The sequence below is a fragment of the Palaemon carinicauda genome, chromosome 21 (genome assembly GCF_036898095.1).
Source record: "Palaemon carinicauda isolate YSFRI2023 chromosome 21, ASM3689809v2, whole genome shotgun sequence".
Classification (NCBI taxonomy): Eukaryota; Metazoa; Arthropoda; class Malacostraca; order Decapoda; family Palaemonidae; genus Palaemon; species Palaemon carinicauda.
Genome location: NC_090745.1, coordinates 27,894,764 through 27,912,239, shown reverse-complemented (window position 1 = coordinate 27,912,239; position 17,476 = coordinate 27,894,764). Strand labels below are relative to the sequence as shown.

General features: G+C 43.4%; 1 protein-coding gene across 1 annotated transcript in view; it reads right to left on the bottom strand.

Moving 5' to 3' along the window:
• LOC137615242 (rho guanine nucleotide exchange factor 38-like) overlaps nucleotides 1–17,476 on the bottom strand; it is a 396,680-nt gene that overhangs the window by 186,672 nt on the left and 192,532 nt on the right. The window contains exons 7-8 of the mRNA XM_068344950.1: nucleotides 12,096–12,229; nucleotides 11,706–11,933 (exon numbers count right to left, since the gene is read on the bottom strand). Of these exons, the coding sequence (XP_068201051.1) occupies nucleotides 11,706–11,933; nucleotides 12,096–12,229 (362 nt within the window). The remainder of the gene's footprint in view (nucleotides 1–11,705; nucleotides 11,934–12,095; nucleotides 12,230–17,476) is intronic.

Below are 17,476 nucleotides of genomic sequence, written 5' to 3'. Positions count from 1 at the left end.
ATGCAAGAGTTGATGGGAGAAGTACAAGAGGAAGGCCAAGGTTTGGGTGGATGGATGGAGTAAAGAAAGCTCTGGGTGATAGGAGGATAGATGTGAGAGACGCAAGAGAGCGTGCTAGAAAATAGGAATGAATGGCGAGCGATTGTGACGCAGTTCCGGTAGGCCCTGCTGCTGCCTCCGATGCCTTAGATGACAGCGGAGGTAGCAGCAGTAGGGGATTCAGCATTATGAAGCTTCATCTGTGGTGGATAATGTGGGAGGGTGGGCTGTGGCACCCTAGCAGTACCAGCTGAACTCGGTTGAGTCCCTTGTTAGGCTGGAGGAACGTAGAGAGTAGAGGTCCCCTTTTTTGTTTTGTTTTTGTTTCATTTGTTGATGTCGGCTACCCCCCAAAATTGGGGGAAGTGCCTTGGTATATGTATGTATGTATGTACAACACGGTGTCCATTTCTCAGCCACTGTTTTTTTATATCTTGCTAATAAGTCATTATCATATTTTTTCCTCCCACACTGTGTCCCGTTATAAGTTAATAAATGTTTCCTTTCACCTAATGTTCTGACCCTTACTTGAACTTGAAGCTATCTAACCTTAAATTCAAGCTATTCCCATGTGCTGCTCATTTTTCTCAGAAATGAATCAACGTTCATCTTACATGTTAATCCAGCTAGCCCAAGGAAAGAGAATTTAAGAAAAAAGTAAGATTTCAGCTGGGTCCCCTTGCCCAGTATAAATCAAGGGGTGGTGCCCAGTGCTCCGTTCTTTTAACCTGTTACCTAGATTTCTGGGTATTCCATCGTTGTATATTTTTTGTGTAGTGAACGTTGGGTTGTGGTTGGTATTCGGACACTAGGCAGTTTGGGTGCTACCTTTGGCCTCAGTCCTCAAACCACTACATAATTTTTGGTGCCCAGACCCGGGAAACACCAACCCTTAGTAGGTATGGCATCGTCATCCAGTAAGCGCCGAAAGGCTAAGAAGAGCCTGAGCCGGAATGTGACGAGTCTTATCCAGATTGTCAGTGACCTGGCAACTCAGGTCAAGTCCCTGACACTTCAAGTGGCGGCACTGAAGACCGTTGAGCCGTCACCAACTTGCCACATTGCCACTGGGGTCACAACCACAGTGACCACCAGTGCTCCATTTACGTCCCCTGCTTGGCCAAATCACAATGGTCTGGCAATCCCAGTGACTGGAGCAGAACCACTGGTTGGAGATCTCTAGCCCCGTCCAGGGTTCACACCGTTACTTACCAGGCTTCTGGGAAGCTCCTACTGCTAGTGGACTGCTCGCTTCCTCGCCTGTTTCGGCAATTGACCTCGTTAGTCCACCAGAGCCTGCAGCCAGTGGACTAGGGGAGCAGTTTCTGGACAACCCGGCCGAAGCCAGTAGGCCTGAAAAGGCTCCAGCTGCTAAGGCAGTTCTTGCCAAGACAGGGGACATCCCAAAGCACAGGCGCCAGGCTAAGGCCAACACCAGACCAGCCATACCCGAAATGACTACGTCATCATCACAGAAGTCTACCACTGAAGATTCTGGTAGTGACACTTCCAGCTCCTGTCTCAGTGTCACCTCAGATGACACTGTCTCCACCGACCACGTCCAGTCCCTCCAGACAGAATGCAGTCTGTCTGATCTGCTTAAGGTCCTCGACTCCAGGAGGAACCCCAAGCCTGGAATCTTCCAGCTGGAAACTGGCCAGAGTTTTGCCCGATTCCTGAGGGATTTCGAGGCCTACTGTGCGAGTAAGTATACCGCAGGAAGCTCTGGCCGGTGGACTGTTGACCTAGGAAAATTTCTAAAGGGAGAAATCCATGAGGCGTTCTCGACCATGGGGGGTCCCAAGATCTCATACCCCGCCATGAAGGAACGCCTCCTCGCCTGGTGCCAAGAAGCCCGAGAGAGGCATGATGCGGGTAGGAAGGCCCGGTTCAGCAGTGCCACCTGTGGCGAGGGCGAACTGCTGAAAATTTACGCCGTCTGGTTGGCCTCCCTGTACAGGTCGGCTTATCCTTGCCGTAGTCTGGACCGGAGGGAGCTTAGGCGCAAGCTCCTCAAAACTGTTCCAAGCAGAACTACGAGTTGGCTGGAACAGTCTCTAGCCACCATTAATGACTCCGCTGGCCGTCAGGCTACTTGGCTGGATGTTTTACACCTGTTGAGTGTTCTCAATGAGGCATCCCATCAGTGAAGCCACAAGGCAGAGGATTTGGCCATCAGTCATGTGGGACAGCCGTGGCACGGCTCGTATGCTGACAGGGTTGCCATGGCTGCCCCAGCCGTTCACCTGGACCTGACAGAGCGTATTTACACACTCCTCCTCGACCTGTCCCCAAACCTACAACTGTGGAAGAGAGCCTGCCAACATCGCGCACCCCGGATAGATCTCCTTAATTCAAGAGGAGGTACTGTGCATGGTGCCGAAAATCAGGGCACCATATGAGGAGTGTCGCAGACGCCTCAACCTGTGCCTACGCTGTGGCTCAGCAAACCATCATGTCGCACAGTGTAGATGACAGGCGCCACTTATAAGTAGATCACCTGTCCAGAAGACAGCTAATGCCCGCAGCCCTGGGAGGGAGACCATCTCTGTCCAGACTCCTTCAAGGTGGAGAACAGTACCGGTGAGTGCTACTCCTACCCCATTATCCTATTCTGGATTGACCAGTAGCCGGGAGACCCGAAGTGGGAGCGAGTCCAGTACTCCTTCTCGGACTGTGCAGAAGAAAAAGAAGAAAATCTTCTGGTTGGACGTTCTGGGATGCGTAAGCTACCAAAATACATCCAGAAAGTGGAGGACTTCCCTACACCGACCACTGTGCGTGAGCAACGGGGATTCCTGCAACCTGGTAAATTTCCAATGGAAGTTTATCCCCATGTGCTCACAGATAGTCAAACCATTATCTGCAAAGACTGGAGGACGAAAATCCAAAGGGATTAGGAAACTGAAGTGGACTGCAGAAATGGACGGTGCCTTTGTGCGCTTGAAGGAACTGATCAAGGAGGACGTTATGTTGTCATACCCTGACTACTCCGCTGATGCTAAACCCTTGGAGTTGTTTGTTGACGCTTCGGGTGAGGGTGCTGGTGCTTGTCTGTGCCAGGAGTCCTTGGAGCATCCAGGGGAGAGTCGGGTGATAGCGTACGACTCCATGACTTTCCTTGATTGCGAGACCCGTTACTCTACCATTGAGCATGAGTTGGCTGCTCTGCGATGGGGAGTGAAAACCTTCAGGGCCTTCCTCTATGGTCAGTTCTTCGTGATCCATTCTGATCACCGTCCCCTGATGTACCTTCATGACATGAAGATAGTGGACAGTCATCTAGCCCGGACATTAGAGGACCTGTCCGAATTTAACTTTATTGTTAATTACTGTCCAGGTGATCAGAATGCCGCAGCTGACTGGTTATCCCGCTGGCCTGCATTAACTGACTGTATATTTTCTACTGAACCCAGCACTCCCAAGTTGCCTACTGGACTGGCCTTGTATAAGGAGGTTCGTGGTGGTCCAGATTCTCTTATAAAATCCTTGGAGCTAGTCGTGAACTGCTGGACGGAAGGATCAGGTGTGGCATCCGACTCTCAGCTGAAGGGAGCCAAGCTCCGGGATGCCTTAGTTCAGCAGTTTCTGAAATACGCCAGTCGACTAGGCTTCAAATTGGATAAGACTAGCAGGAACAGGATCAAGGCAATGGATTTTCCAGGTACAATCCCAGCCCTGGAGTTGCTCTTGGCAGCATCTAAGCTATTGAACCTGGAAATCTGGGTCCATTGGGGTTCCACTTGTACCGTAGTCTATCGTGATCCATCCATGACTGAGCCTCAGTGTGTGCATCTTCAGTGTCTGTCTGGAGTACATTTTAACCCTCTGATCGAGCTCCACAATTACGTCCCTTCAACTGACGGGATTCTGGGCCTTAAGGTGGAGGTAAAATCTTTTGTGTTCCTGACGCTGAGGGCTTGGTCACTGATGATTATGAAGCACCGGAGGATTGTCCTGTAATCCAGTGAGTGACAGAAAAGGCACCTCGTCAGTCCAGTTGTACTCGTGTCTCAACACTCAGCAGTAGGTATAGTAATAATGCAGGAGACCTTATTTTGTGCTCTTGTTGACACCGGAGCACAGGTTTGTCTTATAAGCAAGTCTGTACTGAGCCAACTTGGCATTGAGTACCAGGTACTGTCAGGAGAACAGCTAGAGGGATTGACTGGTTCCTGCACCAGCATTCTAGGCTGCGTCCAGTTAGAGGTGAAGTGTCTATCCGGGTGGTAAGTATGCGGTGGCCGCTGCCAATGACATTAACTTCTGTTTTGTTCTTGGTAGGAATATACTGGACGAAGCCTACCTGGCACTGGATTCACTCAGAGAACAGTTGGTGTATGACCACATTACTGTTCTTCAGTTGTCTCCTAAGGTACTCTCAGTCTCCTCCCTGCATACGGAGACCACTGTTATGAAGGTAACTGACCCTGAACCTGGTCAGGGAGTGTTCTCCGGAAATGCTCTTCTGTCCTTTAGTCAGGTGTCCAAGATCCAAGGAGATCATAGACAGATTCAATCTGTCATTAGGATGATCTACTCTGGGGTTCCTGCATCTCGAGTTCCACGCTCTTATCTGCCCTATAGGAGATGTTGGTCAGACCTGGAAGTACACCAGGGTTTGCTAGTGAAACGGAACCCAGACGGCTCATTAGTCCCAGTAGTCACCGTCAATGTCCTGATTGACCTAGTTGCCTAGGCACACCTCCAGAATGCTCACTGGGGGATCGGAAAAATGATTGCAATGCTCCGTCGACTCGTCTGACACAGATCTTTGATTAATGTAATCAGAGATATGTGCCGGACATGTTGGGAATGTCAGACTTGTAAGGTCTCAAGGGAGGTGGTTGCCCCACTGACCTTGAAAATAGTGACCTCTTCTCTCTTTGAATTGGTTGCTATGGACCTTGTGAGTCTCCCAACAACCAGTACTGGTTTTATTGGGTGTCTGATGGTAGTCGACCATTATTCCAAGTGGGTGACGGCAGTACCCATGAGGAATAAGAAGAGCAGTACGATATGCCAGGCTCTTGAAGACCAAGTTTTTCCTGTTATTCCCCGTGTTCCAGTCCGGATATTGACTGATAACGGCCCTGAGTTTATTTCCCAGGAATTTACTGAGTTGTTGGAGCAGTACAATGTTGTACATGTGAAAACAACACCGTATAAACCCTCTAGTAACGGTGCCGTGGAACGGGTGAATCGTACCATTAGTGAGTTACTAAGGGTGATTTCTGGGGAATATCGGAAATGGGACCAGTACTTATCCCAAGCAGTTCTCAGCAACAACCATTCACACCACACTGAGATTGGCTGTACTCCAGTTGAGAACATACTGAAGGGTGCTCACGATGTTGATAGTACCCTATTGCTGTCAGCAGAAACGAGATATCCATGGGCTGAAGGACATCCTCAGTACAAACCGTTTAAAGAGGGTTCTCTGGTGCTTAAGAAGGTGCACCTGTTGGGACACCTGACTAACAAGCTCATCTCTAGGTTTGAGTGGGTACTCCGTGTTACCAAGGTACACGAGAATAAGGTCACCTATGAGCTGCAGAGACTGCCTGATGGTGAACTGATAAGAGCTCACCATATCCAGTTAAAGGCCTGGTTTGAACCTCCAGTTTATCTTAGGAGGCACTTTCTCTGGTATCCGAAGGGTCCTGATCCTGAAACAGAGACTCAGAATAGTACTGAACCTGTGGAGGATAGTCAAACTTTCTCTGAAGTCTCTGAGAGTTCTGGTTCTAGTAGCGATGGCGACTCCTATGGGGTGACTGCAGTAGTTGCATCCTACCTTTTGTCCCGCGATTGTAACAAGTCCCAAAGACAGAGGAAAAGTTACCATCCTACTAGAGCTATTACTCAGCCTAAGCCCATTCTTAAGCCAGCTGAGACTTATGAGAGAAAAAAAGGACTGGATGCTTGGTTATATCCTCCAGAAAATTGTGATGAGACTCCTGTATTAAAGCCTAAATCGTTTCGAGATCGTTTGGTCCTCCAACTGTGGGAGAACAGTCCCACTGAAATGTGTGAAACCCCAATTTTGTCTCCCGAATCGGTGGTTCACCCTCCTGTGCCTGAATTTCCAACGCCCAGTTCTTACCTTCTTCTTTCCGAGAGGAAGGTGTCGTTCATCCTCCAGGGAGTTGGGAATTCTGGGAAGTTTCCAGTGTTCCGTTATTAGAACTACTTTCTGTTGGTTCCAAGAGTTCCATTCCAGATTGGTCAAGACCTGATATTTTAGAAAGCCCTGTTTCTGAATCGGCAGTGTCTATTCATCATGATAATGACTTTCTTGGCTTTTTGCCACCCAATTGTGACGACTAACTGTCGTCTGAAGATCCCACCTCTAATGGATTTAGTCCCCCATGGACTAGGTCAAAAGGTCCTGTTCTTGACCTACCTTTAGTTCAGCCTCAAGTCCTGGAGTGGAGACCTCGTCTCACTGACCAGATAAATACTACAGAGAGGAAACCATCCTTCATTCCTGAGTCACCTTTGAATTCAAACCCTTTCCTACATTCCGATGGTAGATTAAAACACCGGTCAGAGCTCGAGGCTGAAGTGGCACAGTCAGGTGTATCTAACCTGAACACTACAACACTGTTTGGGTCGCCCGAAACACAGCTTTGCCTTGAGTCATCGCCTGATTTTTCTGGATTTTTATTGTCCTCTTCTGGGTCTACGAATTCTGTCTCTGGTTTACCTCAAAGAATGTCAATCATCCGCAAACATCAATTGTTATGCGAGGTTATCGATCGTTTAAAGACACCCAGCTTGTACCTGGAGAGTCGCCAGCTCAGCCTGTTTGCAGTGCTGCGAGAAATTAATATGGCTCGCCAGCAGATTGCTGAATCCCGGCACATGTTCCGAGACAGAATTTTGAGACTCAGAGGAAGAACTATAAATCTCCCACTGAATTAATCTTTGTACAGTTTTTAAAGGAAGTTTTGATATTTACCCTTTTTTACGGCATGTTTTGATTCCCACATTGGGGTATTTGAAAGGCTGAGAATGGGACACGTTGTGTGAGGAAATCTTTATTTATGTCACACTTTCTATAATTGTCGTATTAATTGTTGTACTGTAAACCGACCTTGACAGTTATAATAAATTCAATAAATTTTCATTATACTGTAATACCTGTAGTCCAAAATCAATGAGTTTTGTATTCTTTCAGATAGATCTTGGACTGCAATGAATGTAATTTTTTTCTTGATAGATCATGACTGTATACCTGTAATACTGAAATGTTTTTGTAAATAATGAAATTTATTATGTTGTATGTTATTGGAGTGTTGGGAGGAATAGACGATAATCTAATTTTGTGTTTTTAAATACTGTATTTCCATAGTGTCTGATAGTTTATTGTCTATTCCTATTGCTTTTTGTTAAATCATGAGTCTGTGAAAAAAAAAATAGAGCAAACCTCTTGTAGGAAGCAATCTCTAAGAAGGGAAGCATATGCCATCATGTTATAAAATCTTTGCCGTCAGTAACAGCACAGATAGTTAACGACATCGTCATCTCCCAAGGCTCTTCCTAAATCAGGGGCATGATAACATTACCCTATACTAGGCGTGAACTGCCGCCAGCAACGACAGTGTCGGAAAAGACGGCAGAAAAATGAAACGATGATAATTTGTACCGAATCATCATGTCGAAATAAAAAGAGTGTGGCAGTATAGGTCACACTGTTTTAGATGGAAGCGTATCACTATCATATGCCCCAGAGAAGGAATGCCGTCCGAGACAACGAAGCTGTAAGTACCAGCATTGTCAACAGCCTGACGACTCTCTTTTATAAAGGAGAATGCTGCCGGGTCAACAGGCTAGAACCCCGGAGGAGCTAGGCCTCAACACACAATTGCAAAAACACAGCATAATAAATCTAAGTTCGATATTAGTAACGGGAAAACCCACCACAAAGAGGTAAAAAAACCACCATTATAATTACTTTATCAATATTCTCAAGAGGCTAGGATACGGCATCATACAACTGTCAGCACACCAACAGGAAAAAAGGCTCACCCTTCGCAAAGGGGAACACTATAGACATACCGTAAGCCAGCATGAGAACATATGTAGCACGGTGGACCGATGGACACGCCGTTAAAGTATAGGCCCGGCCAGATACAACAAGACAAAAGAAGAATCCCAGAGACTGAAAGAAAAGGCAGTAACCAGTCAGCGAACCAACTGAACAAGAAGAATGAGCTCACCCTTCGCAAAGGCGATCTCCAAAACTGAGCTTTACTACCCCTGAGAGACTCCGGTGTTTGTAGCACTATGGCCAAGAGCCAAAATGGTCAGAGAACCGAGAAACGCCAGAAAGTGGGTAAAAAAAAACTCAAAAATTAGTATTACTGAGTAAAAATCTTCCCAAGGGAAGTAACCACTGCCAACGAAACCAGAACTCAAAACCAAAAACTAAAACCGAGAATCCGTCTCCAAAAAAAAACTTACCGAATCTAGTCTAGGCTAGCCGAAACTGGTACGAACCCACTAAAATAATAAAATGCAATGTAAATGCTATGTAAAATCAAGACCAAAGCGTCGTAATGCTAAACATTGACTAGCTAACTTGAAACTTACCCAAAAAATTAGTAAACAAGAAACAAGGGCAATCAGGAACTAAACCCGATGCCATTGCTAGCAGGACTCGAAGCACTCAGGCTTCCTTAAACTAAATGCTAAAATATAAGTCCCCGAGGGGGGCTAAAACAAAATTAACAAAAACAAAGGACAAAGAGAGGTAGGTACTCAACTTTGACGAAGAAGAGGAAGCCATAACACAAATCAAATTTCTAAAAAGGTGAAAAGAGCGCCCACAAAAACCAACCACACTGTAGCCACCAGCTGCGTACAAAAGAATGGTGAATTGGGGTCGTATAGGAGCAACGGAAGGTGATAGGATATGTAACGGCTCCTTACTTATTCTACCCTTTAGAGGATTAGACTAGGTAAAGTCTGTTTGGGGTGCAGATATCTATGGTTATCTTAGGATACGTACCTGATTATACACGACATCTTCGGATAGTCGTTTCCGGGGATTGGAACCCCATGATACCCGACGGTAATTCTCTTGTAATATCAATCGCAGAAATATTGTACTGTAGAAAGTTGCCAGAAGGAACTTCCATCAGGACGACATGGCTCGAGCCCACAAAATATTGTACACAAGTCCTACAAGTTACCATCTCATCAGGTTCTAGAGGCAAAACCTACACTATATAATTAAATATACAACGTGGATGGATCTAAATGCAGCTTTTAACAGGGCTAAATACCAAAGAACACTGGACAGAATTTAAACCTTTTGGAATGGAGGTTTAAAACAAAGCTTTCCAATTTGAGGACACACACTAGTAGTACATAGGAGCAGATGTGTTCAAAATAGTTCAATGATAAATTATATAGCCTCTTCCAGGTAGGCTTTAGTCATTCATAGAAAAGCAAACTATGATTATTCCTTTAATTTCTTAGGAAGACACCTTTGTTAGATTTAACATGGCCATTAGGGTTGTGACGTAGATTTTCTCTCAAAAAATAACTCAAATAGTGATCACAACCATGAAATCTTTATACAACACATAAATCATAATGCACCCTTCACATGGCAACCCCTGGCAAGATACTTCATAGATTACATAAAATCTCTACAGTAAGACTACCTTACACCATAGCAAATACCATATCTTTCTCTGCCATTTTTTCCCTTCGATTAAAACTCTGTTCAATATTCAATAAAGACCACCAGTAATTATGCAACAATAAGTAGTAATAAAATAGTCAACACTATCAGCGAGGTCAAACTTGGCCCTCTCAAGTTCATCCAGCATAATCTCACAAGCTCCATATTTACTGTCTGTCAGGTATACTGGTTTTTCAAACCTCATTTTTACTAGGGGACGGCAAAATTAGCTTTGTCCATCAAACGATACACATGCCCCAAATGTGGAGGATGTTAACAAAACAGGAACTGTTAGGCTGCGTAACTGTAAGTCTCACTTCCATCTCCAAGCCCTACAGGGAGTAGGGCGTGCTGCCAAATACCTACTAAGAAAATAAAGAAAGGAATTTTGAGACAATGTTGAGGGACAAGAGCACAACAAGTTAACAGAAAATATTAAAACCAACATCAAGAAATAAAAAAATAAAGAATTATAATTTGTATTTTCATATTTTTTTCCACGACAAAGACTCCCAATCTGGAAGGGCCTAAATCTAGGATCCACTACTCCTGCATTTTGAGTCTTGGCAATAAACTCAGTGACGAAGCCAAATGTTACCTTCTCCCTATCCCCTTGAATGGACAATGTCGTAGGATAGACCCTCTCTTTTGAGGAAAACCTGAAGGAAAGGAGTCTCTCTTAGACCTCTACTTGCGCCGGCACTCAAATCTCTCCCACTGAGAGGAAGACCAGCCCCAACACTCCTCGCAGGTGTTACCTTGATCACAACACCGTCCTCGGCGGGGCAGACACAACAAATGGGGGTCGGTCTCGGCAAAGGACACGAAGGTACCCCAAAAGTATCCTTCAGGTCCTGGGCAAGTCCGCATTATGGATGGCAGGAAGAAGAAACACACACACCTGAAAAGAGAAAACGCTCAGAAATTAGTAAAATGGCCAAGTCTGTATTGGAAGACAGAGAACAGAGATGTCCGTTCTCGGCAAAGCGAAAATAGAAAGTGGTTTAAGACACACTGGTGTGTGAGTGAATGGGGTAGCTGGCATCCCCCATCCTTCACTAGGTCCCCCACGCTAACTAGCGGGTTTGGTAGTTGCCACCTCGCTTAAAAGTCTTATGGCTAGTCTTCCACCTTCATCGAAAGATAATCCCTATAAAAAGAGTAGGGTACGTATTAAGTGTCAGAACAAATCTTGCTTAGCTTCTATAACAACTCCAAGAATGCATTCACATCCTGAAATAGAAAAAAATTTGTTAAGGAGGTGATAGTACAAAACAGTATATGCATACTTGTCAGTGGCCGAATCAAAAGTGAGCTGTCCCGACTAGAAAAGGGGGCAAAGCTCCATGCTCATGCTTTTCACCAGCTGGCTAATCATTCATTAACAACTTTAACGACCATCTCCAGCACGCACTGAATTAATCTCCCTAATCACTGTAAAGGACAGTGGTTTGTATGTCACATAAAAACAACTTAATGATTGGATGAAATCAAAACTGAGCATTTTGCCTATGAATGATTAAGATCTCACTCATTTGTGGGTAATACTTAAAAATCTTTGTAATAATGTACTTGACAACCTACCATTCTGCTTGTTTCACACAGTAATTTAGTCTGTCCAGTACCATCATTTGAGCATTTTAAGCAGTTTATCGGCACACTTCACCCAATCCGAGCACAAATTTATGGGGATTTTAATTAAAATTAACACATTAAGTACTTCTGGTCACTCTTTCTTAAGACTTCAGCTCTGTCTACATCATTTTAATGCTTTTGATAATACACATTTGGTAACTTATATTTACTTATGAATGGATCTTTAAGATGGTTTATCCTTTTCATCAAGAAATAGTAATCATAAACATAAAAACATAAAAAAGAAAAGCCACCTAGCCATCACTGTTACTGAGTATTTATATTCTGTATTGAATGTGATTTGTATACATAAGAAAATCAGAAAGATACTTACAAAAAGCTGTAAAGCTTTATTGCAAGATTCCATTACAGTTGCTTTGACTTTAAGGGCTTCAGCTGCTTCAGGAAATATGTCCACTAATAACTCTGCAATAACAAGCTCAGTAGAATGCCTATTCCTCACTGCATCAACTAAAGATGTCACATTCTTCACCAAAATTTCTGACGCTTTCTGGACAGTGCGAAATTTGATTCCAAGTTCTTTCACTTCTGAATTCAAAGTCTAAAAATAAAACAAACAGTTAAGAAATAGTGCACAAATTAAGAAGTATGAAAGAAGCAAAAATGACATAACTAACATAAAACAGAAATGTTTCAATACTTTCATGTGTGTTTTGTTATAAATATAAAAAAGTAAACAAATAAAGCAAATAACAATACACACCTTCGCTTGATGAGGTACACCAAACCTCTGAGACAGTTTTCTAGTTACTCTGACAGACTTTCTAGCTAAGGAGTGCAGATTAATTCGCCGCATCTTCCCATGAAGAGAATGGTCCACCTCACGGTATTTGTGCACTGAAAGAGATACATCCCTTACTGTGCAAAAAATAAAAATTTACACAACAAATTCATAATTCAGAATTAGCCATAAATTTGTCCTGGAAGCAACAATCCCTCTGATATAAGCATGGCCATCAGCACTGCACATGACCAGGCTGCTCCTCCGTTTCAGAGGAGCAATTGCAGTTTGTATTTTATTTTTGTAATGCATGATTGCCTTATTTCCTTGCTTTATCATTTTCAACTTGGTACTTTGATTAGATTACACATTGATACTTTTTTTTAGATACAATACATTAATTTTCCTAGTCTTTTTTTATACACAATGATATACACATGCATAATTTAGATTTTTTTATAATATTAATGGTCACTCATGAGCAGCAAAAGTAAGGGACTGGAAACTATGCTTATTGCACGCTGACCTCGAGACCGACCATATGCATATTTAGTAACTAACACCCTAGCCCCCACAGCTCCTTAATCTAGGACAGGAGATGGCAAGTTAACGGCTGTTGCTGACTCAACTGGTAGACCTATAAGCCACCGCAAAACTCAATTCCATAACTCACAAGGATAGTACAGTTGTAAACACTAATAATAGCTATGAAACTATGAATGAGGCTGGAACTTAAAAAAAAAAAAAAAAAAAAAAAAAAAAAAAAACTTGTCAGACATTTTCACTAGGCTACTAAAAACCTGCCTCTTTATTAAGTAAAAACATGATAAATTTGGAAATTATTTGTATTTTTCATATCCAGACAAACCTGAACCTCTTAACTATGGAGATATATTTTGGCGACAACTGAAACCAGTAAATGACCTTCACCAAGGCATAGCTATACCCACTGCTAGTTAGAGGGGGTAGCGAAGGATAGGACCAACCACCCCATTCAAACATGCAGTAGCCAAAACAAGCCCCTTTGCAATTGCAGGCAGGGCTTTCGGGGGTAAGTGACGGCGGATCAGTATGTGTAAAGAGCTTCAGATTTGTATGGCTAGGAAAAATAAAAATGATTTCCAAATTTGTCATTTGTTTTGCCAGCAAATACTGTACAAACCTTTCAGCTCTTTACTATGGAGACTCACATTTAGGTGGGTGGAACTCCTATACCAACTGGCTGGTAACTGACCTGGGGCACGACTCTGTGCTTCGTAAGAGCTGTGGAGAGCGTACCATCACCTCGCTAACTTTCAAAATCTTGAGAACTAACGGCCTGAGCACTTTGTGCAAAGGCGAGAGAACTAAGCTCTCATGACTCAACCAGGTAAGTATTACCTTGGAGATAAGCTCCACACTTACACTAAACGTTGCCCGACTCATACCTCGCCAGGTGGTCGGGGACATAAATACTTAATACACGTACAGTGTCAGATTAAGCAAGGGACAACGATACCCACTCGCAGTCAGAGGAGGTCAGCTTGCAGATTCTTTGGATGCTAAACCCCAAGAGAGGGGAGAATGAAAAAGATGAAGAGGCCAGTCACTTGCACATTTATTCTAGCCTTACAACCAGGTAAGATCTGTCCTCAACCAACTGTTACTTATCCTACAAAAGAGCAGAGTTGTTCATGACAATGCTTTGTGCAGCAACCACAGGACCTAAAGTGAAGGTATCTAGGTTCCTGTGTGTTATGTCTGGCAAGTAATGGGCTGTGAACGTTGTGTGACAGTTCCACGTGCCTGCTTGTAAAGCCTGTGTTACATAAAATTTCTTTCTAACGGCAGGGGTGTGCTAACACCCCTGACATCATAAGCTCTAAGTCTACAGTCAAGAGGATTGGAGTCTAAGTAGGGCTCTTTCTATTACTTACTTGGCTCAGGAAGAGATCAAATATTCTACTTTGACTCTCCCTATGTTGACGATGAGTCTATTGACTGACCTGTGGATGAGCTTTTGTAGTCTGTTTGAGAAATTTCCTCCATGCTCTTACAGGGCAAAGCAACAATTGATCTGGGTCATCAGTTACAGAACGGAGACTCTCCATAAAAAAGAGCCTGACTCCAGGACCCACTACAGCCAAAGTCCAAGTCTTGGCAACAGACTCAGGATGTAAGTCGAGTGTTACTAGACTTCCCCCCAATGCTTTGGTATGTTTAGATGAGACCATATCTTTTGCTGGTCCTCATCATGGAGGTCAAGGTGAGAAGGAGAAAAACCTTGCTACATATGTTGAAGTCTACTGTCCTGTGGAGAGTTCTTGTAGTCCATTTAAGAAATTTCTTCCGCACTCTTACAGGGCAAAGTTACAATTGATCTGGGTCATCAATTACAGAATGGAAACTCTCCATATGGAAGAGCCCGATCCCAAAATCCACCACAGCAACAGATTTAGGTAAAAAGTCAAGTGTTACTAGACTACCCTCAAATGTTTTGGTATGTTTAGAAGAGACCTTTTCATGGAGGTCAAGGTGAGGAGAAAAACCTTGCTGTGAGTCAGGTCCTAATCTGAAGGCTGATTAGAGGTATGAAGTACTACTAATTAGGAGTGTGGTCCAAGAACTACGCTCCGAGGAGAGGGTCTAACTTCTGATTAGGGACTAGCAAGTTTGACACTGAATGACGAGACACTTCCGTTGCTGCAAAGTTGACTCCATTCAAACCGATAACCAATATTCAAATCTCAACAGTAATCTATCATGGTTGAGACCATACGGGGTCTTTCCTCTCTGAGGAAGCAAGCTCCCTGTCCCGAGGAGAGATATCGAGCAGTGAGAAGCCTCTGTAACAACCTCAATCTTAGCAGAAAACCTCCTCGCTTGATGAAAGGCGAACAACGACATACGGGGATATCCAGCCATCCTTTTCGTAATTACTTGCAAAACTCCTCCCTAAGAGGGAAGATATTGTATAGCCTCCATGAGAGAAGTCGTAGGGGCACAAGTGATCGTGGTGAATCCCTGACTATGGTTGTATGGGCTACTCAGGAGAGAAGGGAACCATTCTCTTGATATCTCTGCAAGCAAGAATAAAGGGTCTACGTGCTATTGTGCTTGCTACCACAGCAGAGCCATGAGGATCCTCGACCAGTCTGTCGATGCCCTTCTGGAATGGATCTCCCTTTAAAAGTGGTGCCTGATAACCCTGTACTGATTAACAGTACTCTAGCACTTCTGGACATAAGGCGTCCTAGATTGACAACTATTTGAGACTTCCGCCAGGGTCACGACATAGATGGCTAACCGAGGGAAAAGCAGGTCCCTCGAAGCCCACTACCTAAGTACGCCTGGTCGGGATTACTGCTAGGAAAATTTCCTTGCCCACAATGAACTGGGTAACAGGGGCCAAAAGAGCTGTCTCAGGTCCAACTCCATCTTGTATTGGCTAGATGGATAAGAGTTGTTACCACCCACCCTTGAGGTTCCCGGGTGGTAACCCATCCCAGTACAGTGATACCTCTCAACACGAAAGAATCTGCTTACGAAATTTTCACTCTGTGAAACGAGATACAAAGAATTTTACGACTTGCATCACGAAAAATGTTTCGGATGAAAGGAGGTGAGGTACTGTACGAGATCCTGACCGTGTCCGAGACTGATTTTAAAATTAGAGCGCTGCCAGCCTGAAAACTCACCACCATCCTCCTGCGCTCCCATTGGTTATCTCCCTACTCTGGTAATAGTTACTATCAAAAGATCATGCTCTACTATTGGTCAGCATCTACTGTAATGTATCCCATCATGCATCTACGCATTGGCGTTCCTCTTCCATTTCGTTTTAGCAATGGTATCGTACGCATTGACTTAGTGTTTGTGATTTTGATTTCACTTTCGTAACTACTGTATTTACTGTATCGTGTGTGATAATATATTATGTTATTAGCCATGGGTCCAAAGAAAGTTGCTGATGTCCAGAGAAAGAAGAGGATGATGCTTTCTATGGAAACGAAGATGGAAATAATCAAGAAATACGAGGTTGACCTTCGGTTAAGTATGATCGCGAAGGAATATGGCCGAAATCTGTCTACAATAGGAACGACCCTAAAGCAGAAGAAAGCCATCAAAGCAGCAACACCTTCTAAGGATGTGACTGTTTTCTTCAGCAAGAGGAGCCACACCCACGATGAGATGGAGAGATTGCTGCTTGTCTGGATAAAGGATAAGGAAATGGCTGGAGACACTATCACCAAAGTGATAATCAGCTGTGGCATGATGTCACAAGAACAACCCCCCCACCCTTGAATAACTGACAAATTTCTCCTTAATACAGACTTTCCCCTTACGTTATCGGCAGCGGGACTCTTGGACAAAAAGGACATAAAAATAAAATATAACCTTAAAACTATATTTCTTAAAACTATAACAATCACTTAATACTAAAAATAGCCAACCATATTCCATACCCAAAAAATAATCACAACTTAGTACTACAATCTTAACCTATTGTAAATGGAAAACACATTCAAATAACCCCATGAAAAACTAACAAAACTTAAAACTAAAATTCACTTCAACCACAAATATATACGTAAATATTATATATGTTTCTGAGTGGACACCTTCATCCACACAAGGGCCAACAGTCTTTTATAGCCCACAACCACAACTCTGTAGCAGCCGGAACACTGACAAATATCAATACACAACTGCTTTAATTGCTTTGGGTCGTGAGCGTTATCATTATCATCATCCTCATCATCAATAATTCAAAGAAATTCCCTCAAAAAGGCATTATCGTTACGGCATCGATATCATCCAGATCTACAGAACAATCTGATCAGTTCCTTAAACACAATCCAGGTCAGCAACAATTTATCAGCATTCAAAACTCAATTTGATCTCTCCAAAGGAGTCCAAAGGAGGAATTAAGACCTGCAAAAATGAAAAATAAAACCACTTACGAACACTCCTAGCTAACTAAACTAACGCACTATAATCAAAGATGAATAATAAACTGTTTCTATTATACCGAATCACTCCTAGCAGAGATAAATAAAATTACTTACTTTAGAAATAAATACAGTAAACACTTCCACGCTGGTAAAAAAAAATATAAATTAAATCCAGCACTCAAATCACACAGAACTGACTCTTGGTGCAGTCAAATAAAAAAAAAAAAGCATTCGCCAAAGACATTCACCACTGTCCTAACCTAGCTAAAAGCATAAAAAAAACAACCTGAATTATAACAACAGTCATTCTCATAACAAACAGTCATCTCTCTCTCTCTCTCTCTCTCTCTCTCTCTCTCTCTCTCTCTCTCTCTCTCTCTCTCTCTCTCTCTCTCTCTCTCGATTTGGCAAACGAAAAAAAATCAAATA